This window comes from Lutra lutra, chromosome 15 (assembly GCF_902655055.1).
Source record: "Lutra lutra chromosome 15, mLutLut1.2, whole genome shotgun sequence".
NCBI classification, from domain to species: Eukaryota; Metazoa; Chordata; class Mammalia; order Carnivora; family Mustelidae; genus Lutra; species Lutra lutra.
The window spans coordinates 45,405,337-45,430,113 of NC_062292.1; the positions used below are offsets into that span (position 1 = coordinate 45,405,337).

Here is a 24,777-nt window from a genome sequence, read left to right on the forward strand (position 1 = left end):
GGAAGTGTATTTAAGCCCAGAAAATATGTTTAATAATCTAGATATTCTAAAGATGTGTGCAAACCAATTAATAAATGTGGTTGTGTAAATTACAGCAATATTCATATTCCATGGAAACATTTTATTAGAAGTGTTGGAGAAAATGCCATGATTTGAGGCATTTGATCAAGATGTTTTAACTTTGATTAAAGCATACATGTGATTGATTGAATTGACAATAAGTTGCTTGAATATTGTTTAGACACAATGAAACTTGAGGAAAGGCCCATGCTATACAAAGTGTCCAATATTATTGGTGGAACTGTAGGCAAAAGGAAAAATAACAAAAGGAATGTGAGACATCATATGCGTATCTATGCATACTTCCACTACATATTTCAAGAAACAATTGGAGATTAATTGCTTAACTAAGGAAGTCTGAGGGATCTACTCACCCAGTACATGTCCTGGCTTAATGCACTAGATTATAGACACACTCAAAGCCAACAGAAAATCAAAAGGCAAAAAAAGGTTGATATCCAAATCCTAATTCTTATTTTAGTGATTGTAAGATAGATATGCACCTTTACATGTTGGAAAATTAGGGGACCATCCAAAGTGGTAACATTGAACTGAATCTGGTCCAACTCTTTTAAGTCTTGGTTTGCAGGAGAATTTCAACGTGTCTCCAACTCTATATTTATCCTTTCTGGGGTTAGCAATTAAGTTTTCTTTTACTTCTGGAACCTTGCATTCTATTTCTATAAAAAAAGGTCAAACAATTTAGTGAGAATATTTAATCAATCATCACCAAAGTAAATTTTATGTGTCTTATAAAAAATGAGGGTCTGAATACTGCATATACAGAGGGGCATCAGATAAATCCTCCTCCTTGAAAAATATTCCATATTAGATTTCACACACCTAAATTCATAGAAGACTAAGGAATATTAAGGCATTGAATAGCAATATATGTATCCTGAAAATTTATTTGTAATGTCAACTTGCTTATATTGGATCTGATTTTATAACTGCCATTTATTTATAAAATATAATGTGATATTGTTTTGTACTCTCAAAACAGTTAAGTATTCTCTTGCATTAGAAAAAGTGATGCTATAATTTTAAAATTGCACTCAGATAAGAATTGGTATTTTAATTTAATGTAAATATAATTGGAGAACCAGAACACACTTAAGGCATTTCTAATGTGGCTTAAAGACACTATTAAAATTGCTTAATTTATATTATATTATATCATGTTAATTATATTAGTAAAGAAATAAAACTGAATCATAAACTGAAACATGAAACAAAACAAACATGTTCAAGGCCACATAACTAGGCATATTCTAGGTGTCCTGAGCATTTATATAATATACAACTATCTATTCTTATTGAACCCACAATTTATATCATCTGTTAATAAACTGTTGATTATGATGATTCAATTTAAGAATATGAAAATTATCCCTTTAAATTTGTCAAGTTTGTGACATTTGTGACATTTATGACATTCCTAAATATTATAAAAAATGCATTTTTCAAATTTGGAACCCTCCTATCTTGCTAATTAATTTGCAAAATTAAAAACTGGAATTTAAATATTAGAATCATACTAAAATGAAAAACAATCCTTTGACATAGTAGAGCATTCGTAATTATTAAAACATTTTACAGATGAAGAAGAGTGAACAAAGCTTCAAATAAGCTTAGTTGTTGCCCTAGGATACATGTTTAGTCAACGATGGAATTAGAATTTAGTCAATGATGGAATTGGAATTGACTTGGCTGACTTCACAGGATTCACTTCCTTATCCTTTAATCACTTCCTTCTCTCCACATCTATGAGAACAGCCATTCCAAAATGTTTTCTTCTCCCTGTTCTCTGGGTCCTCCTTTTTCTAGCTACCTTGCCACCTACTTCTCTTTTGCCTGACACCTAAACATTGGAATGCTTCAGGGCTCAGTCTTGATCTCTCTTCCCTTTTTATTCTGTATTCTTTTCCAGTTTGCTATCATCATTTATTGGGTGACAATTCCAAATATATCTTTCTTAGTTAGACCCATATATTCAGCTCTGTAGTTTACATATCCAATTTTGACTGTCCATGGGCAGATCAACCATAACGTGCTCAAGTCAAAAGCTGTGATGTTCCTCCCAAAGTGCTCTTTCTTCTGTCAGCACCATCTCATAGAAAAGCATTGCCATTTACCCGCTTGCTTATGAAAAAAATTTAAAACAAGCATGTGAATCCCTTGACCATTACTCTGTCTTGCATCTAATATTTAGTAAACATCAGCTGTGTTTTCTACCAAGAAAGTAGGTCTCGCATGTGTTCTGCTTTGCATCTCGTCAGCCATCACCTTATCCCAATCCCCACACTTACTCATCCTGCAAAAATTCCTGAATCTTCTCTTGCCCACCACAAGTACAATATATAGAAAAAAAAACTTTAAAAAATCTAAATAAATTTATATTCTTTTTTCCATAAGACTTCTTTATGGGTTCTTATCAATCAAAAAATAAATCTAAAGGCTGACATGCCTTGAAAAGAACCTGAATAATCCTTTTTTTGCTTCCTATCCCTCCTCAGTTCATAACTCTCTCAAATCTCGAGTAGAATCTACTGACCCTGATTTTTCCCAAATATTGTTTTGTTGTCAAGGTTTTGCATATACTGTTCCTTTGGCTTGGAACACCACAAATCCACTCTAGTTTCCCAGATTCAAGTCCTACTCCTACTCTTAGAAAATAGTGGATTCTCAAACACCAAAGAGAGTCATGTAATAATTGTCCACGGAACTTGTCCAAGTCAGAAAAGAAAGAGCTTTGGGACCTAAAGAAATTAACACTCGAGGTAGAAGGTGTAAAAGCTGAAACTCAAGAGCTGAGGAAATTTTTAGAAACTATAATTTTGGTTTTCTTATGTCATACACTAAAAGACCCCCATTTAAAATAATATGAAAGACTGCAATTGGATTAAGAAACATGATTATACTTTATTTACAAATCTATCATGCATATGGCACATAGGAAACATTAATATACTGTGTTAAAGATTAATTATTGTATTTGGGCTTTAAAACATTCTGTTCTCCCAGTTTACATTAAATCAGGAGACACCTGATTTTAGTCATTCTCTCTTAAAAATGACTTTAAATAATGCAAATTTGTTCAAAATGGAACATTTTAAACACATTTTGTTGATTTTGTTAATCCTGAAAAAAAGAACACCTGAAAAAACAGCACTTACCATAACATTCTGGTTTATGAGACCAACCGTCATTACCACACACTATGGAACCTGCGCGCCCATCTCTGCTTTCAAATCCGTCAAGGCATTCATAGTCCAACTTGTCATTGACTTTAAACCACTGGCTATTGTTTCTGATTCTGGCATTCTCCAATACTGGCATGTCACAAGATTCTAATGCATAATAGAATCCAAGGTTTCATTTCTAATATTATTTAATGAACAGTGTAATTAAGTCTCATCCCAAGGAGGTCAAAAAAGCTTTATCAATTAGTATGTGCCAATAAATTAAGTATCCATATTAAAAGAATCTAATACCAGTGATAAATCATTGTCCTGAAAAAGTTACTCAAAATGAAAAAAATATGTTTCTACACAGAGTTTTTCTTATCACTGTGAAAAATTTACTCTAAGAACACTTTTCTCATTTATACTTATGTGTTTATCCCATGTTTATAATAAAATAGGCCGTTACAGGTGTATCAATACTTTATCTAGCAAAGTGGAAGAGCATTTTGTGAATTAAGATGCCAAACTCATTAACAGTGTGACAAATAGGCCAGATTGGTTGATTCAAGATTAATTTTCAACAGTGCAAGTAATAAACATTCTATAAAACTGTACTTTACAACATAATAATTTCCAAAGCTCATAAGCTTATTTTCTTTCCCAATATATTCCTAATGGCTGTGTATTCTTTTAAACTTACCAAGATTGAATAGAGAGATAACTCAACTTTTTAAAATTTGTTATAAGGAAGTAAAGTGTTAAAAGTGTCAATTTTTGCTAACACAGTAGTAGAATGATGTTAATAAAGGTTGTAAATAATTCATCTCAAATGTTATACTGTGTTATGTAGGCAGCTACCTTAAAGCTTTAAAAAAAGAAAGCAAAGCTATACTAGTGAAAAATGAGAGAGAGAGATTTTCTCTTCCATAATAAGAGTGTTTTTTTTTTAATTTTTTATTTTTTTTATTTTTTAAAATCTTTTTTTTTTAAGATTTTATTTATTTATTTGTTAGAGAGAGAGAGAGAGAGAGCATGAGCACAGGCAGACAGAGTGGTAGGCAGAGGCAGAGGGAGAAGCAGGCTCCCCGCTGAGCAAGGAGCCCGATGTGGGACTCGATCCCAGGACGCTGGGATCATGACCTGAGCCGAAGGCAGCCGCTTAACCAACTGAGCCACCCAGGCGTCCCAATAAGAGTGTTTTAATGGATAACTGATTGCAATTTAGTATAAAATGAGTTCGATATGGGAAAAACTTTATCATTTTTTCCCCTGTGGCTAGTGCCCATAGTAAACATGGAATTGGAAAGAAATATGGAAATGAAAACAGTAGAAACGGACATTCAAATATCCACTTTACTCTAAGTGAATATGCTACATATCAGTTCAGACTATCACTGTGTAGCTTTGGAGGATAAGATAAACTGAGCAAATTGTTCTTAGAAAATCTTCATAAATATCTAGGGACAGGGAAATCTTTCAACTCAGCTGCATTTGGTACTATCTAGAAACATTTCTGTCTTTAATAAATAGATATTAATGCAGATTTCCTAAGGGAGAGGATTTTTTAGAAGTGGACTTACCCTGGATTATCAAACATGTAAATTCTATAAGTTAAATTAAAATTATGCACTATGGACCCAGGTCTTCACTTAAAAATGTAACTTTTAGGGGCACCTGGGTGGCTCAGTGGGTTAAAGCCTCTGCCTTCCGCTCAGGTCATGATCCCAGAGTCCTGGGATCCAGCCCCACATCAGGCTCTCTGCTCAGCAGGGAGCTTGCTTCCTCCTCTCTCTCTGCCTGCCTCTCTGTCTACTTGTGATCTCTGTCTGTCAAATAAATAAATAAAATCTTTAAAAAAAATGTAACTTTTGTGTCTGGGAACAAAGAATGACATAAAGTTTAATCACCTTAAAACAGGTATAGTAGGCACAAGGATGTCAGCTAAAAATAAATGAGTTTATAGAAGAATACACATAAGCCTCACTATCTAGTTTCCAAATCACAGGATGTTTTATTTTAATTAATTAATTAATTAAATCAGAGGAAGTTTTAAAGTGGAAGAAAACTTGAACTGAAAGATGGACCGATATGCCACCCTACAAGTGATTAATTTTAATAGTAAAAAAATATATTTTTTGGGGCACCTGGGTGGGTCAGTGGGTTAAGCCGCTGCCTTCGGCTCAGGTCATGATCTCAGGGTCCTGGGATCGAGCCCCGCATAGGGGTCTCTGCTCAGTGGGGAGCCTGCTTCCTCCTCTCTCTCTGCCTGCCTCTCTGCCTGCTTGTGATCTCTCTCTGTCAAATAAATAAATAAAATCTTTAAAAAAATATTTTTTATTTATCTTTTTAAATGAGAACCACGTCAGCCCTTGCCTGCAGAGAATAATTAAGTTAAAGTAAACTTTTGCACAACGATCATCAGGATAATGAATATGAACATAAAATTACTCACTAATACATGTGGGTTGAGGAGACCATCCACTTTCCAGACATGTAATTGATCCTGACGTTTTACCATCTGGTGTTACATATCCTGATTTACACTGATATTTTGTTTCTTGATTCAAGGAATATGCAAATTCATATTCAGAAAAAAATCCATTTTCAATTGTTATCTCTGATTTTGAGCATCTTTCTGAAAGGGAGAAAGTGTAAGGAAAAGATAAGCATGTAAATAAACATTTTTATGAAGACTCAAATAATGTAACAATATAAAAAATAAGGAGTCATTATAAATGAAAACCCAGAAAATCCAAACCACCCAAATTCTTGAGACAGAGAAAATAAGCTATGTGTTTCCAAAGACATTAAATCAGGATAGTTCATTAAAAAAATTTTTTTTTTGGAATAAAGAAGCAAAATTTAGAATACTCAGAATCCCTTCTAGGAAAATACTAGAAATTTGTCTAATAGATCTGGAATCCTACAGCATGCCAGAATTATACTGGCAACGGATCCTCTCCAGGAACTTGTTTTAAATATTGTGTACTTAGCATCTCTTTAGCAACCCTAGCATTCAGTTAACTAATTGAGATATCTTGATCAGGTGGTGATCTCAGAGAATCTGCCACCATAGCTACTACAATTCTGAGAATTTGAAGTGTTTGTCATCATAACTGTGTGCTTGAAACCACATGGATAAGTGGAGTTTGATGAATATGACACAGATTAACACATTACATTCATTTATCGTCTAATACCAAAATGATGATCCTCAAATTATGTATAATTTCACTCGAAACAATAAAGAAGACTTCTGTCAGTTACCAGGTCTCTTCACAAAATTCAGCTTTATTTATCGACTAGCCCATGGATAAAGAAGAAATCAAAGGAGAAGACATGGAGTATATATTTTTTCATAATTGGTAATTTTATTCCTTCACGTGGGACACCTAACACTCAGGATATGGAATTAAAGTATATAATTTTATTTTATTTTTTTTAAGACAAGCAGCGCCTGTGTGGCTCAGTTGGTTGAGCATCTGACTCTTGTTCTCAGCTCAGGTCTTGATCTCAGGCCTGTGAGTTCAAGCCCAGTGTTGGACTCCAAGCTGGGCACGGAGCTTACTTAAAAAAATAAATTAAAAAAGATATTAAGTCTTTTCAATTGAATGATAAAAAAAACATTTTAAATAAAATTTTGTGAGATTGTACTAAAGTAGTGCTGAGAGGGAAATTTTACCATTATATAACTATGATAGAAAAGAGTAGACAGCATATTGACTCATTGTTTCTGCTTTAAGAAATTAGAAAAAAAAAACCCAAAGAGAACCCAACGTACACATAAATTTGAAAATACAGACTGTTTTTAGAGAGATGGTGGAATAGGGTGCTTTATTATTTTCTATTTGATTTATTTCTGCTCTAATTTTTATTATTTCCTCCCTCTAATTTTGGGCTTATTTTGTTTTTCCTTTGTTTCTTGAGGTATAAAGTTGGGTTATTTATATAAGATCTTCTATTTTAATGCAGGCATTTGTCATTAAAAACTTCCCTCTTCCCATTGCTTTCACAGCATTTCTAAATTTTGTTACATTGTGTTTTTATTTTCATTTGTCTCAAGATTTTTTTAAAAAAAGATTTTATTTACGTATTTGACAGAGAGAGGAGACACAGCCGGAGAGGGAACACAATCAAGGGGAGTGAGAGAGGGAGAAGCAAGCTCCCCACTGAGCAAGGAGCCCAATGTGGGACTCGATCCCAGGACCTTGGGTTCATGACCCGAGCCAAAGGTAGATTCTTAACAACTGAGCCACCCCGGCATCCCTTGTCTCAAGATATTTTTAAAAATTCTCTTGCACTTTCTTCTTTGACCCCATTGATGTTTGAGAGTATGCTGTTTTCTTTCCATTTGTGAATTTTCCCATTCTTTTTTCTGTTACTGATTTCTAGTTTTACTCCACTGTGGTTGAAAAAGATACTGCATAGAATCTTTCATGTGCAGTTGAGGAGAATGTACTCTTCCACTGTTAAGTGGAAAATTCCATATATATCTATTAGGTCCATTTTGTTTATACTGTTGTTCAAATCTAGAACTTCTTTCTTGAATTTCTGTCTGGGTGTGCTATCTATTATTCAAAGTGGGGTATTGAAATCTCCTAATATTATTGTGTTGCTATCAATCTCCTTTTTAGATCTGTCAATATTTGCTTTACATATTTAGGAGTTCCAATGTTGCATCCACAATGTTGAAAATTGCCATGTTGAAAATAGCTACATCTTCCAGGTTAGATGTAAAGTCAATTTTTAACTTTTTAAAAAAAGATTTATTTATTTATTTATTTGGCAGACAGAAATCACAAGTAGGCAGAGAGGCAGGCAGAGAGAGAGAGGAGGAAGCAGGCCCCCGCTGAGCAGAGAGCCTGATGCGGGGCTCGATCCCAGTGTTGGGTTCCCCAATGTTGGGTCCCCCAATAATGGGTCCGTGATTAAAGGAGTGAGATTGATACAAAGTGAAAGTCAAGCAAAGCTTTATTTCACACCAAGCATCGAGAATCAAACTGACCATTCGGGACAGTCTCTTACAGAGAGGGCGACTCCTCCCTGCCTCACAGACTAACTTTTATAGAGCAAAGGCCATGTGGTTGAGCCTGGCCACACACATGTGGCCAATGAGATTGCAATACACAGAGAAAGCTGCATAGTCATGCTAGGTCACACATGCGTGGCCAATTGAACTACAATTCACCCCATAGTAGCTATTTGAACTAGCCTATCACCTTATTCAGAATGGGTGCCCAAAAGGCACCGAAAGGGCGGGGCCCATACTCCTTGGTAGCTAGGGGACAGTATGCTCCCCCACTGATTGAATGTTTCCACCTGACCTGACTCATCCTTGTATTTGGGCTTTGTTACCTGGGACTGGTTTCCTGGACTTGCTTTTAAGTATGTCCCCCTGGGGGGGGAGCAGGGTCAATTTAGGTTTTACTGTATAAACAACAAAATGGCAGTTCAACCGGGGTGGGGCTGCTCTGGCTGAATAGGCCCTTACACCAGGACCCCGGGACCATGACCCAAACTGAAGGCAGAGGCTCTAACCCACTGAGCCACCCAGGTGCCCCAATTTAAAATTTTTCTGATAGAAGTATAGCCACTCCAACTTTCTTTGGTTGCCATTTACATGAAATACCTTCTTCCATTCCTTTACTTTTAACCTATTGTGTCTTTAAATCTAAAGTGAGTTCTTGTTTTTTACTTATTCAGGTACTGTATTCTTTTTAATAGGTAAGTTTAATCCATTTACATTTAAAGGAATTATTGATAGGTGAACACTCATTATTTACCTTTGGCTAATTGTCTTCTGTTTTGCAATTGTTTTTTTTCAATATCTTCCACTTTTGATGACTTCCTTTGCCTTATAGTTATTTACTTTTTCTTATCTCCTTATCTTTTGTGTGTCTATTATAGGTTTTCCTTCCTACTTTGTTGAAATATAATTGAAAAAATTGTATATATAAAGTGTACAATGAGATGATTTGATACACATATACATTTGGATATGATTTTAGAAATCGCATTAATCACCTCACATACTTATTATTATTATTATTTTGGTAGCTGGAATGCTTAATATCTACTCTTTTAGCAAATTTCAGCTATGCAATACATTATTACTAACTACAGTCATCATACTGTACCTTAGATCTTCAGAATTATTCGTCTTATAACTGAAGGCTTACAGCCTTGGACAAGCATCTCATTTCCCTCATCTTCAAGCCCCTGATAATTACCATTCTACTCTCTGCTTCTATGATTTTGACCTTTTCTTTCTTCTTTTTTGATTTTATCTACAAGTTTAATCATGAAGTATTTGTCTATCTCTGGCTTATTAGGTTTAACATATTGTCTTCTAAGTTCGACCATGTTGTTGTAAATAGCAAGATTCTCTTTTATCTCATAGTTGAATAATATTCCATTGTACATATATATATCTATATATCACATCTTCCTTATCCATTAAACAGCAATGGACACTTAGGTTGTTTCTATATGTTGGCTATTGTGAATAAAGCTATAATGAACACAAGGACACAGATATTTCTTCAAGACACTGATTTCATTTCCTTCAGATATATACCCAGAGATGAGAATGCTGTATTATATGGCAGTTCTATTAACTTCTTGGGGAATTCCATACTGTTTTCCATATGCCTATAACATATTGCATTCCCACACAAAGTATACAAGTATTCCCTTTACTCCACATTCTCACCAACATTTGTTATCTCTTGTCTTTTTGGTAAAAGCCATTTTAACAGGTATGAGGTGATAGTTCATTGTGGTTTTGATCTCAATATGTGGTTTTGATACACACACACACACACACACACACGCACACACACACACACACACATATACTCAGATCTATGGTTTGCAAATATTTTCTCCCATTCCATGGGTTGCCTTTTCATTTTTTTGATTTGCTGAGTAGAAACTTTTTCATTTGATATAGCTTTATTTATTTCAGCTTTGCTCTCTGTGCTTTGAGATCGTGTCCAAAAAATATCATTACCAAGACCAATGTCAAGAAGATTGTATCTTCTAGGACTTCTATAGTTTCAAGTCATGTTTAAGTCTTTAATTCATCTAGAGTTAATTTTCATTAGTGTTTTAATATTGTGTTTTCTTTCTTTCTTTTTTTTCTTTGGCTTGTGGATATCCAGCTTTCCCAAAACGATTTACTGAGGATACTACTTTCTTCATGTTTGTTCTTGGCTCTCTTATCAAATTTTAATTAAGGATATATCTGTGAACTTATTTCTGGCTTCTATTTTTATTCTCTTAATCAGCCAATAAGATATCATTTTCATTTTAATCACTTTATAATATAGTTTGAAATTAGGAAGCATAATGCTTTCAGCTTTGCTCTTCATTTCCTTCAGCTTAGCTCTTCTTTCTCAAGATTGCTTTGGCTCTTTGGGAGTCTTTGTGGTTCCATGTAAATTTTAGGATTATTTATTCTACTTCTGTGAAAAATGCCAGTGCTATCTTGACAAGAATTGTGTCTATTAATAGCTTTGGGTAGTATGCATATTTTAATAATATTAATTCTTCCAATCCATGAACATAGACTATCTTTCCATTTATTTATATCTTCTTCAACTTATTTTATCATTGTCTTATTGTTTTCAGGATACAAGTCTTTCATCTCTTTAGATAGATTTATTCCTAGGTATCTTATTATTTTTATGCTATTGTAAACAGTGCTTTTTTTTTTAAGATTTTATTTATTTATTTGACAGAGAGGAAGAGATCACAAGTAGGCAGAGAGGCAGGCAGAGAGAGAGGAGGAAGCAGGCTCCCCACTGAGCAGAGAGCCCGATGTGGGGTTTGATCCCATGACCCTGGGATCATGACCCGAGCTGAAGGCAGAGGCTTTAACCTACTGAGTCACCCAGGTGCCCCATAAATGGTACTGTTTTTAAAATTTCTTTCTGATAGTTCAATATTCGTTACACAACAGATTTTTTGTATTGATTTTGTATCCTGCAAATTTATTGACTTCATTTATTAATTCTAACTTTTTCTTTTTTTGGTGGAATCTTTGGGTTTTCTCTATATATGTCATCTACAAACAGAGATTGTTTGTAGATGTAATTCTACTTCTTTATTTTTTATTTGGATATCTTTCATTTCCCTTTGGTCTACAGTGGTGAAAGTGTGTATTCTTGTTTTCTTCCTTATCCTTGAGAAAAAGCTTTCAGCTTTTCACCATTAAATATGATGTTAGTTATAGGCTTCTTATTTATGGACTTTATTATGTTGAGGTACATTTCTTCAATACCTAATTGTTGAGAGTTTTTATCATAAATGGATTGTGAATTGTGTCAAATGCTTTTTCTTCTTCTATTGGGATGACTATATGATTTTAATCCTTTGTATTGTTAATAGGGTTTGTGATACTGATTTTCATCTGTTGAACTATCCTTAAGGTCCATGGATAAACCCAACTTCATTATGGTGTATGAATCTTTCAGTATGCTGTTGAATTCAGTTTGCTAATATTTTGTTGAGCATTTCTGTATCTGTGTTTATCAGTGATACTACCTATAATATTTTTTTTCTTTCAGTGTCCTCATCTAACTTTGGAATTAAAGTAATGCTGATCTTGTAAAGTAGTTTTGGAAGTGCCTCTTGCCCTCAAATTTTTGGAATGGTTTGAGAAGAATTGGTATTAATTCTTTAAATTACAATAAAAACTTTGAGTCCAGAACTTTTCTTTGCAGAGATATTTCAAATTAATGATTTAGACTTGTTCCTTGTTATTGGTTTGTTCATATTTTCTATTTCTTAATGATTTGTTTTGGCAAGTTTTGAATTTCTAGGAATTTATCCATTTCTTCTATGTTATCTAACTTATTGGTAAGTAATTGTTTATTGTTGTCTCTTATGAACATTTGTATTTCTGTGGCATCAGTCGACTATCTCCACTTACATTTCTCATTGTGTTTTATTTGATCTTCTCTTTTTTCTTAATCAGATTTAAATTTGTCAATTTTGTTTATCTTTTTAATTTTGTTGATTATTTTTTGGTCTTTATTTCACAAATTTCTTCTTTGATTTCTGTTATTTCCTTGCTTGTGCTAATTTTAGGCTTAGTTTGTTATTCCTTTTCTCATTTTTTTGATGTATAAGGTTGGTTGCATATTTGAAATAATTTCTTTTTCTTAGTGTAGGTATTTTTCACTATTAACACCTCTCATAGAACTGCCTTTCTATATGAGGCATTTTTTTTTCCCTCTTGCTGCTTTCGAAATTCTGTCTTTGGTTTAGGCAGTTTTATTATAAGGTGACTTGGAGATTAGTTCTTTGGGTTGAATCTGTTTGGGGACTTATAAGCTTCTTGATTTTGATAGTCTATATCTCTTCCTCGATTTATAAATTCTCAGCTATTATTTCTTTAAGTAAACTTTCTGCCCCTTTCTCCATCTTTTCTCCTTTTGGGACTTCCACGATGCCTAAAATATTTCCTCTGATAGTCTCCTGTAATTCATATGGGCTCTCTCTACTCTAATTCTTCTTCATTTGTTCTCCTCTGACTAGAAAATTTCAAATGCCTTCTCTTACTTCACAGATTCTTTCTTCTGCTTCATAAAGTCTGCTGTTGATGCCCTCTGTTGTATTTTTAATTTCACTCATTGTATTCTTCAGTTCCAGAATTTATGTTTGGTTCCTTTCATGATTTCTATCTCATCGTTTTCCTGATTTCTTTGAATTCTCTTTCTGTGTTTTCTTATAGCTCACTGAGCTTCCTTAAAACTACTACTTTGAATTCTTTATCAGAAAAAATCATAGACCTTCATTTTTGGGGGTAAGTTACTGGAATATCATTGTGTTCCTTTGGTGGTGTCATGCTTCCTTGATTTTTCATGTCCCTTCATGTCTTGCATTGCTGTCTTCATCTTTGAAGAAGCTCTCACTCCCTCTAGTCTTTCCTGGAGCTAGAGAGACTTGGGAGAGAAATACTTTCTGTCACACCTGTTAGGGATCTGAGGTTTTTTTTATAGAACATTTTAATGGATATATCTGCTCCCTATGTTTAGCTACCATGTGTGTGTGTGTAGGGCGGGGGGGATTCTTAGATTGTATGCCTTCTTTCAACCCTGTAAAGCCAGTCAGGGTCCTGACAGCTTCGTGTTTGCTGGGTGCAAAGCTGAATGCTCAACTATGTGCTTTCTGCCATTCCTGTGGGGTCCGTTTGGCTTTCTAGGTATGCTCACTAGGCATCTAAAAATTGCTGCTTTCACTACCTTTGGGGCATACACAAGGAGCTGACCAATGGATAGTGGGTGTGCAGAATGTTGGGGGTGCTATTAGGTGAGGAGGATCAGCAGGCCAGTCATCCCCAGTGGTTAGTGCGAAGAGGTTAATAGGATCTTTGTTCCTTGATGGCTTCTGAGGCTTGATTGCTGTGCTCCAAGCCTTTTCCGATCCCATCTGTCATGAAGATCACCTGAGTATTCTGGATGTGGTGAGAAAGAAATGGGCCTTTTGGTCAGAGACCCACACAGCTGAGGAAGCCAGACACTAACTCATACACTCTTTCCCCCAGTGGAGAAGTTGCAGGCTGAGTGGGTCTTTCTTGGCACTGAACTGTGCCACTTTTGGGGGAGGAGTGACTCAGATCATTAAAACTGTTCCTCTTACCCACTTCAATGCATCCACTCTTGGATCTTCTTGCCCTAACGGTGTGCTGAAACTTCTGCTAGATTCCAAAATTCCCAGAAAGATGCTGTTGTCTGTGTGTGATTGTCAATATTGGTGTTCTTTGACTGGAAAAATGGAAATTTGTATTCTGGCATCTTGCTGGTATCACTCTATTTTTTTTCTAGATTGAATGTATGTATGTATTTAAGTTTTTATTTTAATGCCAGTTGGTTAACATACAGTGTTATATTAGCTTCAGGTGTATGATATAGTGATTCCACAATTCCATACATCACCCAGTGCTCTTCCTGATGAGTGCAATCCTTAATCCCCATCACCTATTTTACCCATCTCCCCTGCCCTCTGCCACCTCTCTCCCCTCTGGTAACTATCACATTGTTCTTTACAGTTAGAGTCCTTTTTCATTTTTTGTTTTGTTTTGTTTTATTTTATTTTGGTTTGTATCTCTCTCTCTACCCCCTCCCCGCCTTTACTCATCTGTTTTGTTTCTTAAATTCCACATATGAGTGAGACCATATGGTTTTTGTCTTTCTCTGACTTATTTCACTTAACATTATACTCTCTAGCTTCATCCATGTTGTTGCAAATGGTAAAATTTCATTCTTTTTATGGTTGAGTAATATTCCATTTTATAACACCTCTTCTTTATCCATTCATCAATCAATAGATACTTAGGCTGCTTCCATATCTTGGCTATTCTATATAATGCTTCTATAAATATAGGGGTGCATGGATCCCTTTGAATTCGTGTTTTTGTTCTTTGAGTAAATACCAAGTAGTATAATTGCTGGGTCATATGGAAATTCTATTTTTAACTTTTTGAGGAACCTCCATACTGTTTTCCAGACTGGTTGCACCAGTTTGCACTCCCACCAACAGTGCAAGAGGGTTCCCCTTTCTCCACATCCTGTCAACACCTGTTGTTTCCTGTGTTGTTGATTTTAGACATTCTGACAGGTGTGAGGTGATATTGGATTGTAGTTTTGATGTGCATTTCCTTGATGATAACTGATGAAGAGTGTCTTTTTGTAAGTCTGTTGGCCATCTGTGTGTCTTCTTTGGAGAAATGTCTGTTCATGTCTTCTGGCCATTTTTAAATTGGTTTATCTTGTTTTTGAGGGTTGAGTTTTATAAGTTCTTTATATATTTTGGATACTAACCCCTTAAAGTATGTTGTTTGCAAATATCTTCTCCCATTCCAAAAGTTGTCTTTTAGTTTTGTTGATTGTTTCCTTTGCTGTGCAGAAGCTTATTATTTTGATGTAGTAGCAATAGGCTCTTTTTTTCCCTTTTCCCTTTTGTTTCCTTTGTTTCAGGGATCTATTTAGAAAGTTGCTGTGGCTGATGTCAGACAAGTTACTGTTTATGCTTTCTTCTAGGATTTTTATGGTTTCATGTCTCACATTTAGGTCTTTCATCCATTTTGCATTCATTTTTGTAAATGGCATAAGAAAGTGGTCCAATTTCATTCTTTTGCATGTTGCTGTCTAGTTTTCCCAACACCATTGCATAAAGAGACTGTCTTTTTCCTATTGAATTTTGTTTCCTGCTTTGTCAAAGATTACCTGACCATATAATTGTGGGTTTATTTCTGGGTTTCCTATTCTGTTCTATTGATCTATGTGTCTACTTTTGTGCCAGTATCATACTGTCTTGGTCACTACAGCTTTGTAATATGACTTGAAATCTGGAATTGTTTTTCTTTTTTTAAGCTTGTTTTTCTTTTTTAGCTTTGTTTTTCCTTTTCAAGCTTGCTTTGGCTGTTCGGGGTCTTTTGTGGTTCCACATAAAATTTAAGATTGTTTGTTCTCATTCTGTGAAGAATGCTGTTGGTATTTTAATAGGGATTACATTTAATGTGTATATTGCTTTGAGTGGTGTAGACATTTTAACAATATTTGTTCTCCCAATCTATGATCAAGGACTGTCTTTCCGTTGCATTATAACATCTTCAATTTCTTTCATCAGTATTTTATAGTTGTCAGAGTGCAGATCCTTTACCTTTTTGGTTGGTTTACTCTTAGGTGTTTTATCTTTGGTGCAATTGGAAATGGGACAATTTTCTTAATTTTTCTTTCTGCTGCTTTATTATAGCTGTACAGAAAGACAATAGATTTCTGTACTATGATTTTGTAACCTACAAATTGACGGAATTCGTCGATCAGTTCTAGCAGGTTTTGATGGAGTCTTTTGGATTTTCTATATAGAATACTGTGTCATCTGCAAATAGTGACAATTTTACTTTTTCCTTACTGATTTGGATGTATTTTATTTCCTTTTGTTTTCTGATTGCTGTGGGTAGGCCCTCTGGTACTATGTTGAATAAAAGTGGTAGGATAGGGGCACCTGGGTGGCTCAGTGGGTTAGGCCACTGCCTTCGGCTCAGGTCATGGTCTCAGGGTCCTGGGATCGAGTCCTGCATCGGGCTCTCTGCTCAGCAGGGAGCCTGCTTCCATCCCTCTCTCTCTGCCTGCCTCTCTGACTACTTGTGATCTCTCTCTGTCAGGTGGATAGGTAAAATCTTAAAAAAAAAAAAAGTGGTGGGATATCCTTGTTTTGTTCCTGACCTCAGGGGAAAAACAGTTTTAGGGGAAACTCAGTTTTACCCCATTATGAGTGATGTTAGCTGTGGGTTTTTCATATGTGGCCTTTATTATGTTGAGGTATGTTCCCTCTAAACCTACTTTGTGGAGGGCTTTTATCATGAATGGGTGTTGTACTTTATCAAATGCTTTTTGTCAAAAAAGCAATTTCTGTTGAGATGATCTTATAGTTCTTATCCTTTCTTTTACTGATGTGATGTATCATGTTGATTGATCTGTGAATATTGAACTGCCCTTGAAACCCAGTGATAAACTCCACTTGATTATGGTGAATATTTTAAAAAAATGTATGTTGGAATGAGTTTGTTAATATCTTGTTATGGATTTTTGTGTCCATGTGACATTTTTGTGTCTTTTGTGTCATCAAAAATATTGACCTCTAGTTCTTTTTTTTTTGTGGTGTCTTTATTTGGTTTTGGTATCAGGGTAGTGCTGGCCTCATAACATGGATTTGGAAGCTTTCCTTCCTTTTTTATTTTTTGGAATAGTTTAAGAAGAATAGATATTAACTTTCCCCTAAATGTTTGGTAGACGGGTGCTTGGTTGACTCATCAGTTAAGCATCTGACTCTTGATTTCAGCTCAGGTCATGATCTCCGTGTCATGAGATCCAGCTCTGTATCAGGCTCTGAGTTCAGCAGGGAGTCTGCTTGGATTCTCTCTGAGTTCCCCTCTGCCCTTCCATCCCCACCCACTCTCAAAACATAAAAGTAAATCTTAAAAGAAAATGTTTGGTTAGTTCATCTGTGAAGCCATCTGATCTTGGACTTTTGTTTATTGGGTTTTTTGTTTACTGATTCAATTTTTTTTTTTCCTGCTGGAATTGGTTGGCTCAAATGTTCTGTTTCTTCCTGTTTCAATCTTGGTTTATAGTTTTATATTTCTGAGAATTTAGTAATTTCTTCTAGGTTGTCCAATTTGTTAGCATGTAGTTTTTCAGAATATTCTCTTATAATCATTTGTGTTTTTGTGGTATTGGTTGTTACTTCTCCCCTCTCATTTGTGATTTTATTTATTTGGTTCCTTTTTCTTTTTGATAACTATGACTAGGGGTTTATCAAATTTATTAATTTTTTCAAAAAATGAGTTCCTGGTTTCACATTCTCTTCTACTGTTTTTCTAGTTTCTGCATCATTTGTTTCTGCTCTAATCTTTATTATTTCCTTCCTTCTGCTGGTTTTAGGTTTTGTTTCTTGTTGTTTTTCCAGCTCCTTTAGGTGTAAGTTTAGATTGTTTAGTTGACATTTTTCTTGCTTCTTGAACTAGGCCTGTATTGGTATAAACTTTCCCCTTGGAACCAGTTTTGCTGAATCCCAAATGTTTTGAACTGTTGTGTTTTCATTTTCATTTGTTTCCGTGTACTTTTTAATTTCTTCTTTTATTTCCTTGGACCCATTCAATTTTTAGTAGCATGTTACTTAACTTCCATGTATATGTGGACTTTTGGTTTTTTTTTCTTGTGGTTGACATCTAGTTTCATACTATTGTGGTCAGAAAAGATGCATGGTATGACTTTGATCTTTTTGAATCTGTTCAGGTTTCTTTTGTGGTCTAATATGTGTTCTATTCTATGTGCACTTGAAAAGAGTGTGAATTCTGATGTTTTATGATAGAATGTTCTGAATGTATAAATCCATCTGGTTCAGTGTGTCATTCAAAGTCATTTTTTCCTTGTTGGTTTTCTATTTAGATGATCTGTCCATTGATGTAAGTGGGGTGTTAAAGTCCCCTACTATTATTATTATTACTACTATTAGTTTCTTTATGTTTGTTATTAACAGTTTTATGTATTTGGGAGCTCCCATGTCAGTTGCATAAATATTTACCATTGTTGTATCTTCTTGTTGTATTATCCCCTCTATCATTATATGTTGTCCTTCTTTGTCTTTTGTTACAGTCTTTGTTTCAACATCTATTTTGTCCAATATAAGCATTGATACCCCAGCTTTCTTTTGACACCCATTTGCAATGATAAATATTCTCCATATCCTCAGATTCAATCTTCAGGTGACTTTTGTTCCAAAATGACTTTTATAGGTAGCATATAGATGGGTCTTGTTTTATTTATTTGGTCAACTTATGTCTTGATTGGAGCATTTAGCCCATTTCTGTTCAAAGTAATTATTCCCATTCAAAGTATTTATTGCCATTTTATTACCTGTTTTGTGGTTTCTGAAGATTTTCTATGATCCTTTCTTGTCTTTCTCTCTTTTTTGGTTTACTGGTTTTCTTTAGTGACATATTAGATTTCTTTCCCTTTATTCTCTATATATTTATTAGTGGTTTTTGGTTTGTGGTTACCATTAGGTTTGTATGTAGCATATTCTGCACATAGCAATCTATATTAAGTTGATGGTCATTTAAGTTTGAACCCATTCTTACTCCTCTCTTTCCCAGGTATATGGTGTCATATTTTATATCCTTTTATTTTTTGAATTTGTTGACTGATTTTTTTTAACATAAATATTCATTTTTATTGCTTTGTATTACCTATGTTCATACTGTCACTTTTGCTGTCTTCTCACTCGGAGTCCCCTTTAATATTTCTAGCATGGCTGGTTTAGTGGTCATGAACTCCATTAATTTTTGATTGTCTGGGAAATTATTTTTCCTTCTATTCTGAATAATGGGCTTTCTGGTTAGAATATTCCTGGCTGCAGATTTTTTGCATTCAGGACTTTGAATTTATCATGCCACTCTCTTCTGACTTGGAAAATTTCTGCTGAAAATCCCATGGTAGCCTTTTGGGTTTTCCCTTATATGTTACTGTCTTTTTGTTTGTTTTGTTTTGTTTTTGTCTTGCTTCTTTAAAATTGTTTTCTATATAACTATGCTTTGCCAATTTAATTATAATATGTCTTGGTATGGGTCTGCTTTTGTCGATTTTGGGGGGTTCTCAATACCTCCTGTATCTGGATATCAGTTTCCTCCCCAAGACAATGGATGTTTTCTGCTATTATTTTTTCAAATAAATTTTCTGCCCCCCTTTCCCTCTATTTTTCTTCTGGGAATCCTATAATATGAGTGTTATTTTGTTTGATACAGTCACTGAGTTCCCTATGTCTATTTTTATTTTGCATAATTCTTTTTTCTTTCTTTTGTTCAGTGTGATTACTTTCTGTTACTGTCTTCTAGGTCATTAATTCATTCCTCTGCTTCTTCCAGTGTGCTGTTTATTCCATCAAGTGTGTTTCTCATTTTGTTTATTGAGCCCTTGATCTCTGCTATGTTATTCTTTATGTCTGGGTTAAAGTTCTCACTCAGGTCTTTGAGTTTTTTCACAAGTCCAGTGAGTATCTTTATAATCATTACTTTAAATGATCTATCAAGCATATTGCTAATATATATTTTACTTACATTTCTGGCTGGGGTCTTGTATTGTCCCTTTATTTGGGACAAATTCTTCTGTTTTTTTTTCCCTAAATTTCTGTACGTACTTCTTTTTTCAGAAAGTCAGCTACTTCTCCTGTTCTTAAGGGTAATGGCCTTATGAAGAAGAGGTTCTATAGTGCCCTGCAGTGTTGTGACCCCTGTGTCCCAGGGCCTGACACTTCAGGGTGTTCTCCAATGTGTGCTGTATGCACACTGCTGTTGTATCCTGACTGCCTTATCCTTTAGGCCAGTCATCTGCAGAGGCCCTCTTTCCATATTGTGGTCAGTATTTGGTCCCTGACCTGACTGTGGTGAGTTTTAACTAGGTGTTTGTGGTCTGCTTGCGAAATGAGACCTCTTATCACCATTCCTGGAATCAAGGGTCTCCAAACTCCCAGGCTGGGAGATGTGGTGGGGGCAGGGGTTTGGGTTGGTCTCCCGAAGGAGGAGTCTGGCTGCTCAGGGACTGAGGCACACATGACTGGAAGTGTGTTTCCATTGGAGCACAGGGAGTTGGGACTTGGTGCAAACAAGTTAGGTAGTGAGTGCTGGCCCTGTGCTGGTTCCCACAGGTGGCTCTGTGTTTATGTTGAAGGGTCGGGGGTGGGGAGAAGGCACCTGCTAGTTCCTTTGTTCCCAAAGGGGTCTCTCTGGAGAAACTGCTTTTTTGCAACACACTCCTCACTGTGTGCCCCGGGTGCTCTTCAGATTGTTCTTTCCAGCTGTATGTTCTCAGGCTGTTTGTTATCTTTTCTCCAAGTCCCAATGCCCATTGACTGTCCCAGAGCCCAAAACACTGACCTTTAAGACCCTAGCCTTTAAATCCCACTGGTTATAAGAACTATGAAATTTGGGCTCTCTCACTTTCCAAGACAATTGCCATGGTGATTCATTTCCCCATGTGCTGCCTTGTGTGTTAATCTGTCCCTTGCCTTCCTCTGTGACCATGGCTTTCTCCCTACCTCAGTGGCCACAATCCATTCCTTTCAAACTGTGTCTCTGTACATCTTACTTCTTCAATGTGGTCTCTCCATGACCTTTAGTTGTCGAATTTGTTCTGCCAGTCTTCAGGTTGATTTCTGGGGTATTTAGGATGATTTAATGGTTATCTAAGTGTATTTATGGGATGAGGGAAGCCTAGGATCCTTCTACTCCACTGCCATCTCCTTCCCTCCACTGCTGGTGTCACTTTATTATTACTGGCATCTTTGTGTTTCTTTTACTGTTTTCTTGACTAATACCTATCAGTTAACATTTATTTTGCTATATATGTATCAAGAAAGTTGTATATCCATTCATACATACTTGGAAAAAACGAGGATAAGTATATGCGTTGGCAGAAATTAGAAAGTTGATATAAACATTTTGCTACAGTTAATGGAAATGTGGGTTAGAAAACCATAAATATACTGGGATCTCAGCCCATGTATTTTACTTACTGAGAGGAATACATTCGGGAGGAGGGAACCAGTCATTCTCTGTACATGTCATTATAGTCTGCTCATCTTGAAGACTGTAACCAGAATCACATTTAACTCTCACAGATTCACCTTGGGAATATCTTACTGCATAACTTGGATAATCTCCATTTTTCAAATAATTGAAAATACATTGTCCTAAAAATCATAAAACCCATAAAAACATTTAAAATAATAAGTTAAAAACTATTTGTACAATATTTAAGCTATAACATCTAAGTATCCAAAAATAACATGCAGCTCAAGAAAAACTAAAGCTACTACCAAATGTGTAAAAAGATAAAATCAATATTTGGTATTATTTATCTTCAGTTTTTATAATTAAAATGTGTATGAATGATATGGGTGTTTTTGAAAAGCTTCTATCTTTATCTGTAAAGTGATTTTTATGAAGAGCTCCTTATAAAAAGAAAAACGTGTATGGGTCTTTTTGCTCATAAAACTCATCCTTTGGCCTTATTTTGTCATACAAGGCTTAATGGTACTCCCTTATACATTTTTCTCCCTCTACTATTTGAAATATTTACAGATACACAATTGGAAAAAGGTTTACTTACTCTGGCATGGTTCTTCTGGGTCCCATCCTTTCCGTGTGCAAGTAACGTATCCCTGACTATGTTTTGAAGGAGTCACAAAATTGGTATCACAGGTATAAAAAAAATATGCTCCTAACGCTGCTGGAAAGGGTGATCTAAATGTAAATCCAATGCGTAACTGTCCATGTTTTATTTCTGGAACATCACAGGTCTTCGCTTGCAATACAAAGAAAAGAAACAAAAACAGTATAAATAATGTTTTACTTTAATAAAAAAATCAAATTAGAAATGAATTGTTTCATTTCTTAAGGAATCTCCATGTTGTTTTCCAAAGTGGCTGCACCAATTTGCATTCCCATCAACAGTGTAAAATGGTTCCCGTTTCTCTACATTTTCTCTAACACTTGTTGTCTACTGGGTATTTACCCCAAAGATAGAGATGTAGTTAAAAGAAGGGCTATCTGTACCCCAATGTTCATAGCAGCAATGGCCATAGTCGCCAAACTGTGGAAAGAGCCAAGATGCCCTTCCACAGAGGAATGGATAAAGAAGATATGGTCCATACATGCAATGGAATATTATGCCTCCATCAGAAAAGATGAATACCCAACTTTTGTATCAAGATGGTTGGGAATGGAGGAGATTATGCTGATGAAATAAGTCAAGCAGAGAGAGTTAATTATCATATGGTCTCACTTACTTGTGGAGCATAAGGAATAACATGGAGGACATTGGGAGTAGGAGAGGAGAAGGGGGTTGGGAGAAATCGGAGGGGGATATGAACCATGAGAGACTGTGGACTCTGAGAAACAAACTGAGGGTTTTGGAGGGGTGGGGGTTGGGAGGTTGGGTGAGCCAGGTGGTGGGTATTATGGAGGGCATGTATTGCATGGAGCACTGGGTGTGGTGCATAAACAATGAATCTTGGAACATTGAAAAAATAAAGTTTAAATAAAAAAAAACTTAATTTCTCAAAACAAACTGAAGGTTGCTGGGAGGTGGGGGTTGGGAGACAGTAGCTGGGTTATAGACACTGGGGAGGGTTTGTGCTATGGTGAGTGCTTTGAAATGTGTAAGCCTGATAATTCACAGACCTGTACCCCTGGGGCAAATAATACATTATATGTTAATAAAAAAAACTTATGATATACTCAAAAAATATATGAATTTCATGTAAACGTAAAAATAAATTAAAAATTAAAAAAATTGTTTCATTGGTAAATTATATCCTCTTATTAGTATAATTTCACTCATGGCAACAGGATTTCTAGGACAAGAAAAGTTGCAAAATTCAGAAGACAAGGATATGTGATGAAGTTATGGTTAATGAAGTTAAAATTATATCTTGTGTGTGATACGATATATAAACTTGTAGGAAGACTCTTTTTTTAAAATATTTTTTAAGATTTTATTTATTTGACAGACAGAGATCACAAGCAGGCAGAGAGAGAGGAGGCAGAGAGAGAGGAGGAAGCTCAGGCTTCCCACTGAGCAGAGAGCCCAATGTGGGTCTCAATCCCAGGACCCTGGGATCACGACCTAGCTGAAGGCAGAGGCTTTAACCCACTGAGCCACCCAGGTGCCCCTGTAGGAAGACTCTTGAGAAATAAGACAGTACAGACCTATTTAATGAATTCTCCTTGAGTATGTATATGCTAGCCCTGATTGATTAAATGAGCATCTTGGTTGAGAGATGAAAATATTGATTTTCTTGTCCAGATCATCTATCCTCTTTTCCATTCTTTTCTGTTCTCAACGGAAATCAGAGCCCTGACTTTCTTCTCAAACCAACTCAATGTAGAGAGATAGTGGTATTTTTTTTTTTTTTGGTAAGTTAACGTTCATTAACTTATTTTTCTATTTATTGTAAATGGTGTAAGAAATACAGAGAAACACAAAAATTTTCCATTTGCCACATTATACAGAAAAATAATGCCTGAAACCAGTCATTGAGGCAAGTTTTCCTCTTTTTATTTAATCAGACAAATGGAGTAAAATATTTCTTTTTTTAAAAAAAGTATTATTTATTTATTTGACAGAGACTGAGAGATCACAAGTAGGCAGAGAGTAGGGGAGCAGGCTCCACGCTAAGCAGAGAGCCTGATGCGGGGCTTGATCCCAGAACCCTGAGACCATGACCTAAGCTGAAGGCAGAGGCTTAACCCACTGAGCCACCCAGGTGCCCCTAAAGATATTTCTTAATATCTAAATAGTTAATTAAGATTATAGTACGAATTTGATTGTTATTACTAATCTTAATTGGTGAATGAGATATTTTAAAATGTCATACATATGTCATAATATATATGACATATATCATACATGTCATAATATATATGACATATATCATACATATGACATATTTAAAAATGTCATACAGAATATGTCATATTATATGTGGTATATTAGACACATATATTACATATATATCATATATAATGTGACACACATGTCATAGTATATATATATATATATACATATATATATATATATAGTGTATGTGAGGTGTTTAAAATGTCCTAATTACATAGTATGTCATATATACCATATATAGGAGATGTTTTCAAACATGTCATATATCATAATATGTATATTTTAGGAGAAAAGTGAATATTTGATGCCACGATAGTTCGATTCTTTTAAAACACAATAAAAATGTCCTATTTTTATTGAGGTATAATATAATTGTATTTTATTGAGTTATTCTTATTTATTGAATATTTCTTACATATATGTTTAAGTGTTCTATTGTTTATAAGACATTTATGTATAATATTTTCTAGAAAAATTTTCCCTTTTTGTTGATGATTTAGAGATAATCTAGTACTTTTAATACCAGAGTAAGATTAGTTTTTTTTTTCCATAAAATGATTTGT

The 24,777-nt window shown here is 35.1% G+C and overlaps 1 protein-coding gene across 5 annotated transcripts in view; it reads right to left on the reverse strand.

Moving 5' to 3' along the window:
• Positions 1–24,777, reverse strand: part of CFH (complement factor H) — a 260,381-nt gene that overhangs the window by 18,101 nt on the left and 217,503 nt on the right. For 4 of the 5 annotated variants that reach the window (XM_047705716.1, XM_047705717.1, XM_047705712.1 and 1 more), the window contains exons 8-12: positions 21,923–22,117; positions 21,327–21,503; positions 5,698–5,880; positions 3,237–3,410; positions 564–740 (exon numbers count right to left, since the gene is read on the reverse strand). In XM_047705716.1, the coding sequence (XP_047561672.1) occupies positions 564–740; positions 3,237–3,410; positions 5,698–5,880; positions 21,327–21,503; positions 21,923–22,117 (906 nt within the window). The remainder of the gene's footprint in view (positions 1–563; positions 741–3,236; positions 3,411–5,697; positions 5,881–21,326; positions 21,504–21,922; positions 22,118–24,777) is intronic. The other variant, XM_047705714.1, reaches the window with a different exon arrangement.